At 36.0% G+C, this 17632-nt stretch overlaps 2 protein-coding genes across 3 annotated transcripts in view; one reads left to right on the plus strand and one right to left on the minus strand.

The window, feature by feature from the left end:
- The window catches only part of SUPT3H (SPT3 homolog, SAGA and STAGA complex component), a 277597-nt gene that overhangs the window by 227138 nt on the left and 32827 nt on the right, over positions 1-17632 (minus strand). The gene's annotated exons all lie outside the window — the stretch shown is intronic.
- Positions 8063-17632, plus strand: part of RUNX2 (RUNX family transcription factor 2) — a gene marked incomplete at both ends in the record, with an annotated part of 148639 nt that continues 139069 nt past the window's right edge. The window contains 1 exon segment of the mRNA XM_084284665.1: positions 8063-8120. Within this exon segment, the coding sequence (XP_084140791.1) occupies positions 8063-8120 (58 nt within the window).

The following is a 17632-nucleotide window of genomic DNA, read 5'->3' on the forward strand; positions in this document are numbered from 1 at the left end:
CCAAAAACCCACAATGTATTTTAATTACAAGGCAGAGCTTAGACTTTTCAAAAGCGTGGAAAAGTAAGATCCAGGTATTAAACACTGCCTGCTTTCTCCTGCAGATGTGACAGAGCAACCAACCAACTCTCCAGCATGGAACACATCACATGTCAGAAATTTCATATAAGCATCTCCCATATCACAGCATCACTGAAGTCTGGTTCTGTTCCAGTATTCTTTAGACATACCTATACGTGCCATTTTAAGTGCTGAGCAGAGATAACCCAACTCACTACAAATGAGCTCAATGCCACACTGAATACATCGAGGCAGCTTCCAGTATCTGAACCGGCTCTTTCAGAATAAACTGGTTTTCACTTTGCACTCCAAACTCCCAGGCAATTCCCTCCTGTGCATACTGTCAATGTGAAAAGGGATGCATGCTATTTGTTCTTCATCCTTTTTCAGCTTCTTCATTTCTCCTCACCTTCAATATTCTTCTATATGTATATCCTTCTACACAAAATGGAAGCCATACTGTTAAAAAAAGAATCTCATTAAACAAAAACAAAAATGTTTTATATTGTCCTCTTTCCAATCTCATTTCTTCCATTCCCTCTTATTAACTTTTCCACTTTCTCAGGAAAGATCTTCAGATCTCTTCTCCACCAAAAGCCCACTTAGACTTTTGACAAGTAAGGAAAAGAAGCAGAGACAGGTGTTACTTTAAAAATGGACGTGGAGAGATAAATGAGAGAAAGCATTAAACTATCTAATTTAACTATTTTTTCTAAAAAAAATACCACTTACAGGTCTGAGGATCTCAAACTTACGTAAATACATAAAAGAGCAGAGAATTATTTCAATTTGCACACATTACATTAGAAATGATCATGGTGTTATACAGAAGAAACTGCAGTGACCAGGCATCACATTCAACTTCAAGTAAACTACAGTATCAGTCAGTTAAACACAAGAAATTCTTCATATTAGATTTGTAGAGAAAGTTAATAATAAAATTAAAAACGACAACTCTCTCCATGAAATTCTTCAAATCACTGACTTTTAATACAATTCATTCTAGGGTGATCTTTTTTTTCCCTTTGTCTTTTTTTTTTCCTTAAAAGGCATATATTTAATTGTATACTCCTCAGTGCAGTGACTATTTCCTTAAGTGTCTGTAGAGTCCACTGCTATAAGCAACAGTAATGCAATGCTAAGTAATAAAAAAAAAAAAAAAAGGAATGTTTTGTTGAGAAACAGCCATGCATTAATTATGCAAGATTATCTGAAAAAATACACAAATAGGGGGCAAAAAACATGTCATTATGAATCCTTACCTTTAAAGCATCACTACCCAATGAACGGTTTATGATATTCCATTTCAGTATTAGATTTAATTTCTCTTGGGGTATTTAAAAAACATCTGTTCTGAAAGTTACCGAACGGGTATTGTTTACGCAGAAATTCTACAGGGTGCAACCCCCTTCCACACTGTCAGTTAAACATACAGTATTTTAAATACACATTACGGAGCCAAATGTTGAAGCAGGCACTTAGAATGTGAAGAATATTCTACACGTTAAAATACACATGAAAAATACTGTCCAGGAATTATAGCATAAATCAAATGCAGATTCTAAATTCGGTATTTAATAACTATGCAATTTAAAAAAAAAAAAACATTTCTTTTTTATTACTTACTGAACTAATTTCATGTCTTAAATCTACATTGCTACAGACTTACACAAGCTACTGAAGCTGGTATAATTTTAAAACCAGAAGCAAATCTTTATTGCTGAACTCTGCCCCTGAAAATGGGGTTTAATATGAAAACACTGACACCAAAACTGAAGAGCGTGAATAATCTGCTTTAATATTCTCTAAAATCTGTTCTCTAATCTTGATTGAGGTCTGAAAGCAGCAAGTCTGGATGTTTCCAGTGTAAATGTTGTGCAAAAACTTTACAAACATAGATCTAAATCTGCAATTGCCATTACTAAAATAAATGAAAAATCTATAAGCAGCAGTGAAACTGGCATGCAAATAAAAGAACTGTCAAGACATATATTGCCTAAAAATAAGCTTACAATAACTATTTTAAAGACTGTGTGTGGTCTTACCCATATATTTTGGCAAGATGCACTTTCTCCAACCACAGCTAGATTCATCCAAAAGCAGTGGCACTGGAGAGTCTCTGTCTCACCTGTCAAACTTGAAGAACGTTGCTCAGCAGACCACCATGAGTCCATGGATAGGATCCACAGCACTACAGCAGCTGGTCTTGATAAGTGTTCTCTAACTATAGAGGCAAATACTTCAAAAATGTTCTGTAAGAGGATCACTCTTAATATACGTGCATTTAAAAACAAACAGAGACAAAAATACATCTAGAACAAGACTTTCGGGGCATTTATGGCAAAGCAGCATCAGTGACCACATACATCTCTCTGTGTGATGTCTCAAAGTGCTCACAAAAGATTCAAGCCTATTAAATATACCTTAGAAATTAACTAAATTTATGTACTTCTCACGGATTATTAGATTGCAGGCAACCAAATAAAAGAACTAGACCCTCTAACTCTTCGTATAAGCTAGGAAGATGAACTTCTCGGTTCCTTTCCCACACAACACTGAAAATTTTTTGAGACCAGCCTACAAATCGATGAAGTGGGAAGGAAAGATGAAAGGCTGCTTGGCTACGGGAAAGGTAGGATTCAGTGGACATGGGATGAAGCAAGCAAAGCTGCCAGCTGTAAAACTACACAAGAAGATATTTCGACGACCAGAAAAACCTAGGGAGAGAGCTTATCGGACTTCTCTCTATATAAAGTAACTTTGGCTGTTATTGAAAAGTATATAATCATTAATTTCCAGAGCGATGTGAATATTTCCTAAAAATAGCTCTCTGCTTTTAACTGCTGAGATCTGCTCGGGTTTAACTACTGGTGGCATTGTAGCCTAAAAGCAAGAAAGGCTCTAGAGAGATTACTTTCACTTTTCCCTAGATATATTTAGTGTACTAACTAGCATAGTTAGGATATTATTTTTCTTTGGTTTTGTCAGTAGCATGTTTGAAATAAATTTTATTAAGTGGTAGTGTATGTAACATTGCATTGTGGGTAGCAGTTTCCTGCCTTAACCTAGCCACATCCTCAGCTGTTATATGAGACAAGTTTCCCATATTTTCTGCAAGTTGACTTCAAAAAAAAAAAATAAAAAGGGGAAAAAAAAAAGACAGGAGAAAACAGCTAAAAGGTTAGGGTGATATTAAACGCTGTATGATGGCTGTTTAGAAGGTGGATGTCAAATCAAAAGGGATCTCTCAATTACCCTACAGGCTACAAAATACATATTGGAGGAACACAAGGAAAGTAACACTTGTCAGAAAAAAAATGTCTGAGCAGCAAAAACAGCCAAGACAAGGTCTATTTGACCATTAAGATATAGACCTTTAGTCTATATCTTATATGATCAGTCTGAGCCTGATCAGAGGGCAGAGACTGGGCAACTCAAGACGAATGAAAACCGCTTGCTATTAAATCATGTACTCACTGATTAAGAGAAGATGAGCATCCTTTTAATTTAAATAACAGTTCAGTTTAAAGTTTAATTTGATTTCAGTAGCCTGATTCCCTGGTACAGAAAACATGCAATGCTTGCTTACACTATAAACACAGAAGTATTTTTTTTCTCTCTGTTTCATGGTACCAGGTCCCATCTCCTTCAAACTACACCTTATTTAGGAAAAAAAAAATAAAAATAAAAAATAAAAAAGGTAGAGAACAGAAAATCATCATAAAAAGGCTGAAACAACTGACATTCCACACTACTCCTTGCAGACACCAGTAAGGAGCATTTTTAAAGGAATGAGTACTGAAATAACCCTGATGTTATTATATTTTATTTGTATTAATGGGCAGTTTCAGTTTTTTGCTCTAACAGGTCAGTAGCATGGTAGCAGCAAACTTGAAGCTGCTGCAAAGATGTTGGAGGCTAGAAGTCTACAAGACACCCAAGTCAAGCAACGGAAGTTCCTTAAAATGTGCAAACATTTTAAATGCACATGGTAAATTAAATCTATTAGCTAAGAACCATCCGAAAATACAGTACAATCATTCTAAAATGTGCAATGACTTCTCACTGAGTTATGAAAACCAGAGCCAAATAGAGACATTTCTCTCATTAAAAAATTAAAATAAAACAAAATAAATGCTGCTCTAGCAGAAACAGATACATTAATAGCACCTGCAATTAGCACTTGCATCTGAGGAAACTGCTCTAAAACTTTCTGCACTATAAAAATCAGTGTCTTGTTATAGTACATACTGTAAAACTTGTAAGCAAGTGCAATTTAACAAGTTTGTCATCCTATTACTTCACACAGCATATTTATACGTCTCTAGCTGTAGCACAGAAACAAACATTTAAGTACAAATAAACTTGATCATACTGTTTATATGCTGCATGAACTTTGAGTGACATAAGGCAAAATGTTTGGAAATAAAGCATGGCTTAAAAGTTTCAAAACAAATTTCAAAAGAAAAAAAGTGAAAGATGTAATTATCTTTTAGTGTTGCATTACAATTGACTTTAAATAAGATTCCATTTGTCGTCAAAGATCAAGCTTATAGTTTACCAGAGAAATTCCTTAGCATAATACTTCCTTTGTAAGTGTAACTGTGACTTAAAGCATCCCCTATGGAAGTCATAAGTGAACTTCGATTTCTGTAGACCTACCTTTTAAACAACAGGCTGCCAAGAGTAAGTCTGCAATCAAGACACCATTAGCACAGTGAATTTTAGGATTTGTGTATCTGCTTCACTAAAAGTGCAAACTATACTGAAAGAAACCAGCAGTTTCACAGGTATAAGGTCTGTATGCAATTTTGTTTTATAATGTCTGTATACTGCCTAGTAAAAAAAAAAAAATAAATGTTTTTCATTGTCAGTTTTTGCAAACTACATCTAGTTTACCTAATTAAACAACTTGTTCTTCTGCTTTTAATATATTTTTAACTCATTTTGCCTTACTAGAAGAAGACTTCACTGTAGTGGTCTTGACCTTGATATCACAGGTGAAAAAGTATGTACAGGACAAAAAAAAAAAAGCTCAAAACTATCAAATCTAAACATAATAACCAAGTCAGAGAATAGCTCTGCATACACAACTGACAGCATTAAAACCCACTCTAGAAAAAGACTGACTACATCTCAAGGCAAGGAATTTAAAAAGTCAGACCCCTGGAGGAAGTTCAATATTAAAATATTAAAGATGTAGCTGAGAATAAATTCCAAAGTTTAAAAAAATAATAATAATCAACTACATTTAAGTGAAAAGAAGTATCTAAGTTCAGGACATAAGTGATCTATTACATAGAAGTACTGAAGTTACCTACCATCATATAAAAGTTGATGTAGTTGAAGGAACATTGTGCTTACAATTAAGAGTTCCACAAATAACAGAGGTAGAAACCTCCAAAGACTTCTGCTGCATCAGAAGTTGATTAAATCTGGAATTCACACAAACATATTTTGTTTATATGAAGTGATTACCAATCTTTTCATCATTTTTATGCACTTAGCTTCTTTCCATTGGTGTTCTTATCCATACTACGAAAATATAAAGAACTACAAAGGAATCCATCACTAGAAGAATTAAATAGCACTCATACAAAAGTAAAAGGTAGGTGTTTTGCAGAATGCTCCTTTTTCATTTAAAGACAGAATTCTACAAATACATCAGCATCTAATAACTTCCAAAGTACTGAATGAAGAACGATGTTATTTACCTTATTACAAATACTATAAAAGTACTTTTTATGTATAGGGATTTGTGTTGCTTTGATAAATACATGATAATGAAAAAAAGAAGGAACCAGCTGTAATTTCTTACTGCAATCTCCCTGCCCATTTCCTCTCCATCCCCACAAAGCAGAGAACCTGCTCTCCACCCACACCTCCAGCTCTCCATCTCCCACCACTGCTGGCCAACTTCTTGCTGGGAAAGCTGAGGACAGAGAGAAAAACAAAAAAAGAGGGCTGCCAGCCTCAAAGAGACTTCTTTTATTTTACAAAGAAAAGCTGAACAATATTTAGAAAGTGTTTTATACAATTCTTCTGCTCTCAGCAATATATACAACAACAAGCAAACAACAACAAAAATCACCCTGCAAAAGCTAGAAAATCCTGTGCATCTGTGATACAATCAGGCTAATAAGAAAAGTTCTAGACATAATGTCCAAAGAGGCAAAAAAATAAGATACTTTCTCCAAGATGTTTCCAATTTTGTTCTGAATCTGAGTGAGCAAATCAAGACTACTAATACACACTGTCTGTGCACATTATTCCTTACTACACACAGCATTTTGCAATTTATTTCAAAGCCTCTATTATAAACAAAAAAATACTGCTTTTGTTAACCCACTCCGTACTGGTACAGTAAAGGCTTATATTACACAATCAAAGTCAAAGTTACAATATGTTGAGTATATAAAAAATATTACACACACATGCACACATATGATATTAAGCATTTAAATCTTACATATGCATCAAATTTATGTTTCATTTTAAAACTAAGTGTTAACATTAACTGGTGAATGAAGTTATTTATGGTCTTCCAAAAAGCCAAAGACTGTTCTATTTCTCCTAAACACTGAAACTATAAGCAGCAATTAACAGAAGCGCAATCACAGTCTCACAGCTCACTCTGTTCTGCAGTGTCTGTACTAAATCCCAGCAATACTGGCACTCCAAAGCATCCCTCGGAAGGCAGTACACAACTGGCTATGCTATTTAAATGACATATTTTGCCCCCAATATAAAAGCAAAATAATTGCCCTTAATTTGCATTACATAAAACTGCCAACTAGTTTTGAAGGCATGTAAAGCAAGGCAGACATGATTTAAGATTTGCAAAGGAATCCCCAGCCTAACACTTGTGTGACAGCCAATTACAGGGAAAAAACACAAGCCCAACAAGCAGGCTGCTACTAGACCTTCGGCAAGGTAAAGTTTCTTACAATGAGTTACAGATTCACAAGTAGAGGAAGACAAGGAGAAAAAGTAAAACAGAAGGAATCCAGCCACCCAGCAAATCTGAAGCAGACCCAAGATCGTGATACAATCCAAAGATGTAAATTATTGTAAATCATCACTGTTGTTCAGAATTTCACACAGCCACTTGTGCCAATTTTGCTCACTTTTCCTCAGACACAATAACGAAGCAGGGAAAGAGAAAAGAAAAAGAAAATAGAAAGGAGGAAAAAAAAAAGAAAAGGAGGGGGAAAGAAGAGTGGGGGGAACCTGAACTGAGAATACAAATAAAGTTCTGCTGTCCATATGCTTTAACTGTACAGAAGTTTGGGCTCTTACAGTATTTTGTACTCTCTCCAAATCCTCATGAGTCACAAAAATTAAAAAGCTATATCCTTCTGGATGCCAGGAAGGGCCTTACCACGGGCCTTTTGTCAAAATAAAAAAAAAAAAAAAAAAAAAGGAAAAAAAAAGGAGAGAGCAAGAACAAGCCCCAGTGGTAGGCAGTCCTCTGCGAGTCCTCTGATGTCACAAGCCACATGATTCTCTCTCTCCAGTAACAGTGCTTGCAAAAAAAAGGAGTTTTAAAGCTTTTGCTTTTTTGGATTGTGTGAATGCTTCATTCGCCTCACAAACAACCACAGAACCACAAGTGCGGTGCAAACTTTCTCCAGGAGGACAGCAGAGGAGGCTCTGGGTTTTAAATGGTTAATCTCCGCAGGTCACTACCAGCCACTGAGACCAACAGAGTCAGTAAGTGCTCTCTAACCACAGTCTATGCAGTAATAGTAGGTCCTTCAAATATTTGCTCATTCTCTTTTTTTTTTTGTTTTGTTTCCTTGCTTTTCACATGTTACCAGTGCTACAACAATTTTTTTTTTTTTCTGACAAAAAAAAAAAAAGAAAGCAACTATAGGGTCTATGCAATGCAGGGGCACTGTAAAACTAAACCAAGGTTTGGCTATGGTTTGTGTTTGCAGTTTGAGGATCCAAGAAGTATTTACACCAGGAGGTGAAAGCTCTGCGTGAAACGAGAGGGACTATGGCATCAAACAGCCTGTTCAGTTCAGTGACACCATGTCAGCAAAACTTCTTTTGGGGTGAGTACTGCGACATCTCAGCTCCCGTTTGCCGCGCTCGGGGTTTGCTTAACGATGCTGGGGACGGTTATGGAAACAAAAAACTTGCTGAATGGGATGCTAGGGTGGGGAGAGAGCATAGCAGGCTTGGGGGGGGGGGTGAAGGGGGAAAAAGCAGTCATCATAAAAAGCTTCTGCGGACTTATGAACGAATTTGTGAGCTGAGCTGAGCAGAAAGAGGTTGGCGGTGGCCAATTCTGACAGCAGGTGTGCTCAGCTGGGCCGTGCGAGGTGGCCGCAGCCGGGGACGTGGGATGGGGTGTAGCACAATACCCAGCCCTATCACAGGTACAAGGGACCAGGTAGGTAGGGAAACAGCCAACGACAGCAAGGAATAGCTTAGGAAGAACCGGTGCAAAGCGTAAGCCTTCAATGCATCCAACGTGACTGCTTAATGCAAGTTATTCTGAAGGAATTACAGGATTTATCTCTGTTTCCTTAGACCTGATGGAATGAGCAGTGTGCAGCATGTAGCAGCTTCTCCTATCCCTAGTTGCCCTATCATTGTACCAGGCATCTTATTTTTAAGCATATATGCCCAATGAAGTTATCAGAAATGTGCAGTCCTTCGCCCTCATTCAGCAGCAAAGGGTGCTATTTAACGGGCTTGTTTCTGAAAGCAAATTCTCCTCATTGCACTTGTCGTGAACAGGGCGAAACATTCAGGCATAAAAATATTAACCTATGAAATGAAGTTATGCAATTTAATATGCTGATGAATTTAGGCTTTAATTGAAAGTGGGGTTTAAAAAACTCTGTAGAAGGGCACTGCCAAATCTTTGCTTCAATATTCAGAACTGTAAACACAGGTTCCTTTAAGAAATCATGTATGTAGACTGAGGCAGTTATTTATATGTCCTGCAGACACACGTGCCCATAAAAAAATCATAAATGCACTATAAAATTACACCTCTATCATGGCTTATTTAGAAAAGCTTCTTCCTCTCAGATATAGTTTTAAAATCAGCGCAGGGCACCTCACGCTCGAATTGAATATAACCAAATCTGATTTTAAGTGATTGCTCTGCAAGTAAGATGAAGTTACTTTTAAAATGTGATGGAAAATGCAGTATTCTAGTTCCCCGTGACCGGTGGTAAGAAGCATATGCAACAGTTCTCTCAAAGCATCTTTTTCTGACGCAACTGAAAATTCTGAAAGACCAAGGAAAAAAAAAAATCTGAAAACTTACAGGATTTTCTTAATGGTGTCCATCATGTTGAAACTGGGCTGGGGCTGTAGCTAAAGCTATTTCTTTTCCTCCCCTGTCCCCATTATAAGACAAACAGTGCTAGGACAGTTTTCAGTGTATACATCCCGATTAGGCTCGTATTGTAAGGAACCGAGGACCGGAGTTCCCTTTACCCCTCCTACTTCACGCGCTTTGACTGGTTCCCAGTTCAGCACATGAATAAGCTGTAAGGCTGCGTGCGGGAAAAGCCTTGAAGAATAGCTTCTCACAGAGCAGGGAGCAGTTTAATTTATGACCTACAGATAGCAGAAGTAATAACAGAACCTGTGCCGGCTCCTGTAGCTGGACTAGGCAGACTGGTGAGCTGAAATGCTAACACAAAAATGGTAAGCAGCTTTTCTACTAAAACTGCTGTCTTAATGAAGCCCAGCAGAAGTGTAGCCAGACCACATTATCCCAGTGTTTACAACAGGAAATACAGTTTACATGTATAGGGACTTTCTTTTGCTTTTACTTCCAAAAGAGATTAGAGGAAATTTAGTTGGCTAAAATTATCAAAACACGGAGTGGTGACTGCTTAATTTGTCTACTTTTGATCATTCTTAAAGCGAGGCAAAAGTACCGCAGCACGAAAAGTACTTTTTTCCAAACTTCAGTAAATCGGGTTGGGGACACAAATTCAATTCTGGCCACGAGCAACAAATGCAAGGAACGATGAAATCTCGCCAATTCTCAGTATGTAACTGGTATCTCTTATACCAAAACCAAAAGAAAACTTAAAAACTTTTAAAAAATGATACACAGTACATTTTAAAAAAGAACAAAAGCCAGAGGACCCAAGTTACTCATCAATTTACCATTTCCTACCACCGGTGCAGCAGGATGTCAGAATGCGTGATCTATTTTTATTCCTTTTCATACTGTATCTCCTTCTATTGCAATCTCTTAGTCCTTTCATGACTGTTGAGTTTGATTAGTTTTTTTCTTAGAGAATTAAGACACATAATGATGAGTAATAATAGGAAGGAAAACAGCACTGCGATGATTAACGTTTGTGAAAATTCTTATTGCACTTACTTTTTCTGTGTGTTTTTAACTCATATGGAAGCGAGGAATAACGGTAGTGAAGATAAAGGACCCTTTCCTAATTACAGGGAACATGTATTCCTCTACAGTTCAGAGCATTTGAATTAACTTGCTATTGTTTCATAGCCAGAGTATTTCTGTGTTAAGTGTGTTATATACAGGTATTGACTGCATTCTGCCTATGCGAGTGACCTGGTTAAGCTTTTAAATATCAGTGCGTTCGTTTCGACCATTATATTTGTATCCGTATCACCTAAAGAAAAAAAAAAATCTCAGAACTAATACAATGAAAAAAAATGAATAGCATATTTATTAGAAAATCTGGTAAACATTATTTGTACAAGACACTTAAGAGCATGAAATACTCTTGAAATGCCTCCTGTAATAGTTACAAATGATAAAAAAAAAAAAAACTTTTCAAATGTGTTCTGTGCATCTTTGTAAGAGAATTTCACTGAAGGACGTAAATTAGATCAGGATTTGGCTGATAATTTAATCAACTATTTAACATGTAACTTCTGGTAACTGATCCCTATAGACAGACGTGATAAACCTAAATGAAATACTTCAAGTTAACAGCAAGAAATTTACTCTGTTTATTTGAAAATACTCGCCAGAATATTCTCATTTACCCTTGAGAAGAAAAAAAAAAAAAAAAAAAAAGCACCTTTTCTAGCTGTCAGTTCTGAACTGTTTTATCAGTTGGCAAGGAATTGTAGTTTTTTATTTTGCTTAAGATACTGATAAGACCGAAACAGATCCCTTCTGATTATGCCTATAAAGCTGATTTTTTCTGTATGTTCCTGCTCTGTTTAACATATTTCTGTGATTGTGAAGCAAAATCTCAGCGATCACTAGTCTGTATAAACATAATTCAAAATACTGGGACTTCAAAAAATAATACTGAAGGAATGCAGGAATGACTATAATCATTTGCATTAAGAAAGCTGCAAGCTTCTCACTCAGGCTTTCGGTACCTTAAACCCCTAAAACATGCAAAATTACACTGCAGCATTTCTATAATTCTTAGGCAGCAAAATGCATTGATTTGTTTAATTATCTGTCTCAAATTAACTATTAATAACCAATATTGTTTAATCCAGTGCGCTGATGCAAAATTCACTAAGATAGAAATGTTCCAGCTTGTTAAAAGAACATTGAAATATCTGATGGTTAAATAAACTGAGAAAAAAAAACACCTAACTCATTAGGGGCACTAAGATTTTATCAAACATACAGGATTAATCTCTATTGAATAGAACCATTCACAAATCAAAACTTACTTACTTCAATACTTTCATGCAGTGCTAATCAATTACAACCTTTTCTAGTTATTCAAAATCCATGTGCTTTTAATTTTATTCACTGGTGGTCTAAAATATAATATACAGGCCAAGCTAAGTCATTCTGTATTGCAACTTTGCTTTTTTTCAATAAATATTCATCTAGAGGTTTTCTTAGAGAGAACTGCTCATATGAAGACTGTGGTAATATTTTTATACTGTACCTCCTTGTTGAAGCAAAAGGTTAGGGGTTACCTAAATACCTCAACTGTATATACAAAAAAAGGAAAAGGTAAGTATTCACATGAAAAATCCAAAGGGACTATATTATTTATTTTTGCATTTCCTATGATTAATGATGCACCAGTGCATACTTGAAAACTGAAGTCAAAATAGGGTAACACCTCAAATTCCTTTACAAACTGTACAAATATCAAACTTCCATGCTGTATTAACTACTCTACCAGAAATATTTAAAGGCTCTGCCACCCCACATTAAGAGCATAACAATAATACTGAAATTCAAGCAGTGTGATTTCGTGCTCACGGTCAGACTAATACTAATCTTAAAATTGCACCTTATACCTTCATTTCTCTTGATGGCTTTTCACGACACAGTTGTGCTTGTTCCAAATAACAAGAAGCTCAGTGCAGGCTCGAGTAAATAGCAGAGATCTAAAATCAGATCCGTTTAAGTATAAACAGAAAAACAAAGCGGTAAGGTATTCTTGCAAAGGATGCTAACTACACAATGCAGACAGTTCAAAAGAGCAGCCATCCATGCTCTGCGTATGGCCATGTCACACCTTGGGGCATGCACCCGTGGGTGGCTGTCTCTCTAAGCAGCTAGGCAGAACGCCTTGCTAAAACAGCAAGTTAAGCACAGGAGGCTGAAAACACAAGCAAAGTGCTGCCTTTTTTCATGCACAAACCCAGTCCATTTCAGTGGATGTTAAATACGGAGGGAAAGGAGGAATTATACTGTGCTTGCCAGGCTGCAGAGGTGCTGAGCACCCCGATCTCTCCAGCTAGGCTGCTCCAGCAGCAGCTGTCAGTGCTCGGTACTGCTTGAAAATTAGCCATGTGCATGTTTTCCTCTATGTACCTCATAAAAATCAACATTGTGTGTTGGAGGTGATGGAGTTGGTTCTGAAAACTCATTAAATACACTCCATTAATAAGAATTACAATAAATTGCCATGTTTAATATGCCCTAGAGTATATAATATTTTAATTAAGGCAGCCTCAAGATAAATAGTGAGTTTAATATGGTAAAACCCGAAGCATTTTAAGGTCTTAGCTTAGGCACTGAGAGAATCCAAGATTCGCACAACCGGTTAAGAAACTGCAGCATAAAAAAATATTCAAGTGCTATTTTAAGTATAAAATGTTAATTTGTCTAAAAGGAATAAATATAACATTTATTTTGATAAGTGTACTCAAAAATAAATTAGTAAACTGTGTGCTATTTCAAAGAGATTTTCCTTGTAAATTTTGCCAGACTTAGGAATTAACCACAGATTTTCATCCGGAGACAGCAGACACCCACAAAACACAGAAAACATCTACCTCCTCCACCACAGAACCCCAACAAGAAACTACTGTTACCAACAAAATACATTTTTGCTGACATTGTATACAATGCCTTTAATTCTTATTGTATACATGTCTTTCAAAACAACTGCTGAAGGCTCATGGGGAACAGACTGAGGAGGTGTATCTTCTGCTCTCAGGTGTTTTTGTTTTTAAGTTAATAAAGCTTAAATCTAAGAGCACGCTTCCTTACATAAACATGCTCCCTTCTACAAATAAATATAAGACCTGCCACTTAACATAGGGAAAAGCACACCCTAAAGAGTATTTTAAAGATGAGCACAAAGACAAAATAAACTCAGGTTACTACGTCGTAAAATAGTTTAACACTTCCAATAAAAAAATCCATTATTCATGCATCTGTTTCCTGTATATATTTTTTATTCTGCTTGTTAGCATACTGTGTACTGTTCTAGCCTTCCTCATGTAGCTATAAGTTTCCTATTTCATGTATGAACTTGCCCCTGGAGGAAAAGAGACATAGGTTTTCTACTGACTCACTTTAAATGCTGAAGTCATTTTAATCAGAGCAATTAAATTATCCTCTGCAACCCACTCCTTATTAAACATTTTTATTTATAAAAATTAATTTAGCATAGTAAAAGATTAAAGGGAAAATGGCTCCATTTTCCTTTAAATAAATGTGGTACTGCTAAAAAAAAAAAAATAAAGTATTTCTATATTATACTTACTGTATTCCTAACAGCCTTCTCTAAGAATAAGTTTCCATCTCTGATAAAACTACTTTTATTTTTACTGCTGAAAACAGTTTCTTCTGCTGTCCCTGTCTTTTAAAAATGTCATTTTCGTTAAGGTCAGGCAGCTCTGGAATTAACAATAGCTTTAAGTTTTAATATGTTTTAGCTAAAACCCCTGTGGCAAAAATGTTTTGGCAGGAATTCATCCAAATATGGTTACTGTATTTCTGATAGACACTAACTTATTTCACATATTATATTTCATCAGAATTGCTAGTATTTCATAATGACTTGAAATTTATTATCATTCATTTTCTCGAAGAAGGAAAGTTAAATTCTGATGACCTTACATACATTTATTTTCCCCAGAATTTATTTGAACCTGAAGCATGCCAAACCATTGTTTACTTATCCCTCATGGTCAGATATCTCACATCTAAATCCACGCTGCGGTTTGCAGAAAGACAGAGCCCTTGCCAGTTACATAATATTTTATTGTTCAGAGAAAAGGACCCAACCTCATTCACAAAGCCAATTAACTGCAGCACTAGCGAGACGTGGTTGCATCGATGTGCATGTGGACGCACATATGCTGACGACCATGCGCTGGGTGCAAGTGGGTCTGGCATAACAAGTTAGAGCGTGGTGACATTACACATCATTATTAATTGTTGAATTTAATTTCTTTGTCAAGCGCACTTAACAAAAATGACACCACACTAATAAGTAAAAGATAGAGATGATTTTTTTTATTTATTTTTAAGGAAATCAATATAGACAAGTAATTATGCGCAAATACTTTCACTTCCACATAGTGCTAATCTCCAAGGATATCTGTAATTCATATAAATACAGATCAGAAAACACAGAGTTAAAAAAGCATGATATTTTAATGTAGCCATGTGCAGTATTAGAACAGGGTATTCTTTCTTGGGAGAAATGTTAATGAGTTGTGTATGTGCAAACACGCATACATATATAGCTTCAAACTTTAATTCCTACTGATTCGTATTTCTAAAATGCTGAATTTCTTCAAGTAAAACAGAGTGATAGCGTAAGTTTAGAAAACATCTGTATTGGTACAAAGTCCTTAACCTAACACAGAGTTTGCACAAATACAGAAGTTGCTATCACATTCCAATTTCCCAGCAGTACAAATATCTAAGGAACATTTACTACACTTCACATCTCTCCTTTGCTAATAGGCAATACAGGGATTTGAAGCAAGGGTCTCACCTTTATACTTGTAAAAGAGAACACCTATTAACACTATTGTAATGTTCTACATAAATTGGAAGCGTTAGTGCTAGTAATGAAATAATAGATTGTAGAAGCATTGCAAAAGCAAGTATTACAGAATACTTGGCAATATCTCTGAGGAAATAGATGCTTGGGAGTAAGCCTGATGGTATCTTCTTCCTTATTCCCATAATCCCAAGAAGGCAAAAATTGTTTTTGTGGACAGTGGACTGGACCAGAATAACTCACCTCAACTTTCAAAGTGAAACCATGCATGTACTCTTATCTGTAGGTCAGCTGCTGCTTTTGACACAGTGCAGTTTTTCTTCTGGAACTGATGAAACAAATAAGGCACCCTGTATATACTTTTAAATAATTCTGACATGAAATACGGAGTTGTTCAGCCAAGAATTATTACTCCCTAATATTATTCTTATATTAATATTGTAATACATCAAGAATTTACTATAAATACCATCCTTCAAGAAGGACCAGCAAGAGTTACTTTACACAGATTAAGTAGTTATAATTCAATAGGGGGGGGGGGGGGGGGGGGGGGGAAAGGGCATTTTAAGACACGATCAACAAAAAACCTAGTTCCGAAGACTGTGCCAGAATATGCTATTTCAGTTTATCATGTCTCAAAAAGTTGTAGGCTAGGTGAGCCATAACACTGAGCTGATACAGTACCCATGCCCTGCTGAATTTACTGGATGAATTCCACGTGTAACTGCTTTCCTTCAAATGTATCACCTTTTCCACCGAGAATCCTGTCCCTTTAAATAGAAAACTTCTGGGAAAAAAAAGTGTCAAGTTTGCTCTTTAATATTGAAGGGACACGTATGTTCAAGCTTAGCGACGCTTTTATTAATAAGAGTTTGACAAATTAATGCTATTAGCTATTGTATAATGCTGGAGCACAGGAGCAGCTTTGTAATAGAGCATTTAAAGTCTGCAGGATATTTATTTCCTAACACAATCTGCAAAACTTGTTTCCTCTAAGAAAAGAACAGCAGTGTAAATTCACGTTAAAAGAGTTCTTCATCTGCATTTTTCCAATCAGTGGTATCAAAAGTTTAACTCAGCTGCACTTGGTTATTTGTGGAATAACCAAGCCATAACAATGAATGGTTTATTTAAAACTGACAGGACCAGAAAGCAGTAACTATTTACTTAGGCGGTGTACCTTAGTATACACCAGTAAAAATGTTCTCTTTTCCCAAAAGGACTTTTTGCATAAAGGGCATTCACTTTGCTTCCTTCCCACACTTCTTACATCCAACTTTGTACATTCAAAACTAAGTACTATATTTTTCTTGCTATTCAGTATATTTTTATTTCCCCCCCTTTCTGATTAAAAGGCATAAACAGAAACACTAAAACGAATTCAGAAGGCACACTCTTTATACTGACATTTTATTAAAGAAACCAACGTTCAGGGAAAAATCCAATCCTGTGTGGATAATAAAATAACACAATCTAGGTAGCAAGAAAAAAATTAATTTAGCATCAAATGGGCAGAAATATATCTTCCACAGCAAGAATCATTTTCGTACTGCAGAAAGAACAATTTCATTCTAATGCAACACTGTGACTGTGTATTGCATATGCAAACACTCAAACTACTTTTAATTTTACAGTATTTAAGGAAGAGGACCTAAAATTACTCTGTTATTCTGTACAGCAATTAATTCAGTCATGACCTCGCGATAATTTGGGGTTCTAAGCTCATTAACATAACATTTTAATATTACCTTTAAAAATCACAAGCAAAATCTTAATTACGGCTGAGCCATCTAAGTGTGTGTTAGCACATCTTAAAATAAATGAAGACTTAACCTTGCCCAGATAGAAAGATAAATTATTACAGGGCGTGTAATAGCAAACAAAGGCTTGGAAGACCGTAATTTTGTTACTTGAAATTATAATATTAGTTTACTAACTAATTTTGAGGCACATGTGTACTGCACATGTGTAAAATCGGCTCGATGCAGCCTGCTTACATGCACACACACACGAGCTGGAATGTCCTAATTCTGATCAAAGATGTATGTAGCCGGATGTGCGGTTAATTCACTGATCAAATTTTCACAACTGAAAAACATCTTGAAAGACATAGTCCTGGTTGCCAGGAGTGCATGTAAACTGATTGTATGCTTTAGGATGCATCTTAGGACCTCTTCTGCACGCGCACGCACACAAAATAAAAAGGAAGAAAGGCAGAAAAAGATGAAAAGGCACTGCTTTGCACTTCCAGTACTCTTAAAGGGCAGAGTGAGACTGTGTGAAATACACTTAAAACACCCGCAGAAGCTAAACTCTAGTCTTACTGACATGTTCTTACAGTAAGCTTGTGTTCCATAAAAACTATATAAAAGTGTCAG

This window comes from Netta rufina (assembly GCF_964035555.1).
Source record: "Netta rufina genome assembly, chromosome: 3".
Lineage (NCBI taxonomy): Eukaryota > Metazoa > Chordata > Aves > Anseriformes > Anatidae > Netta > Netta rufina.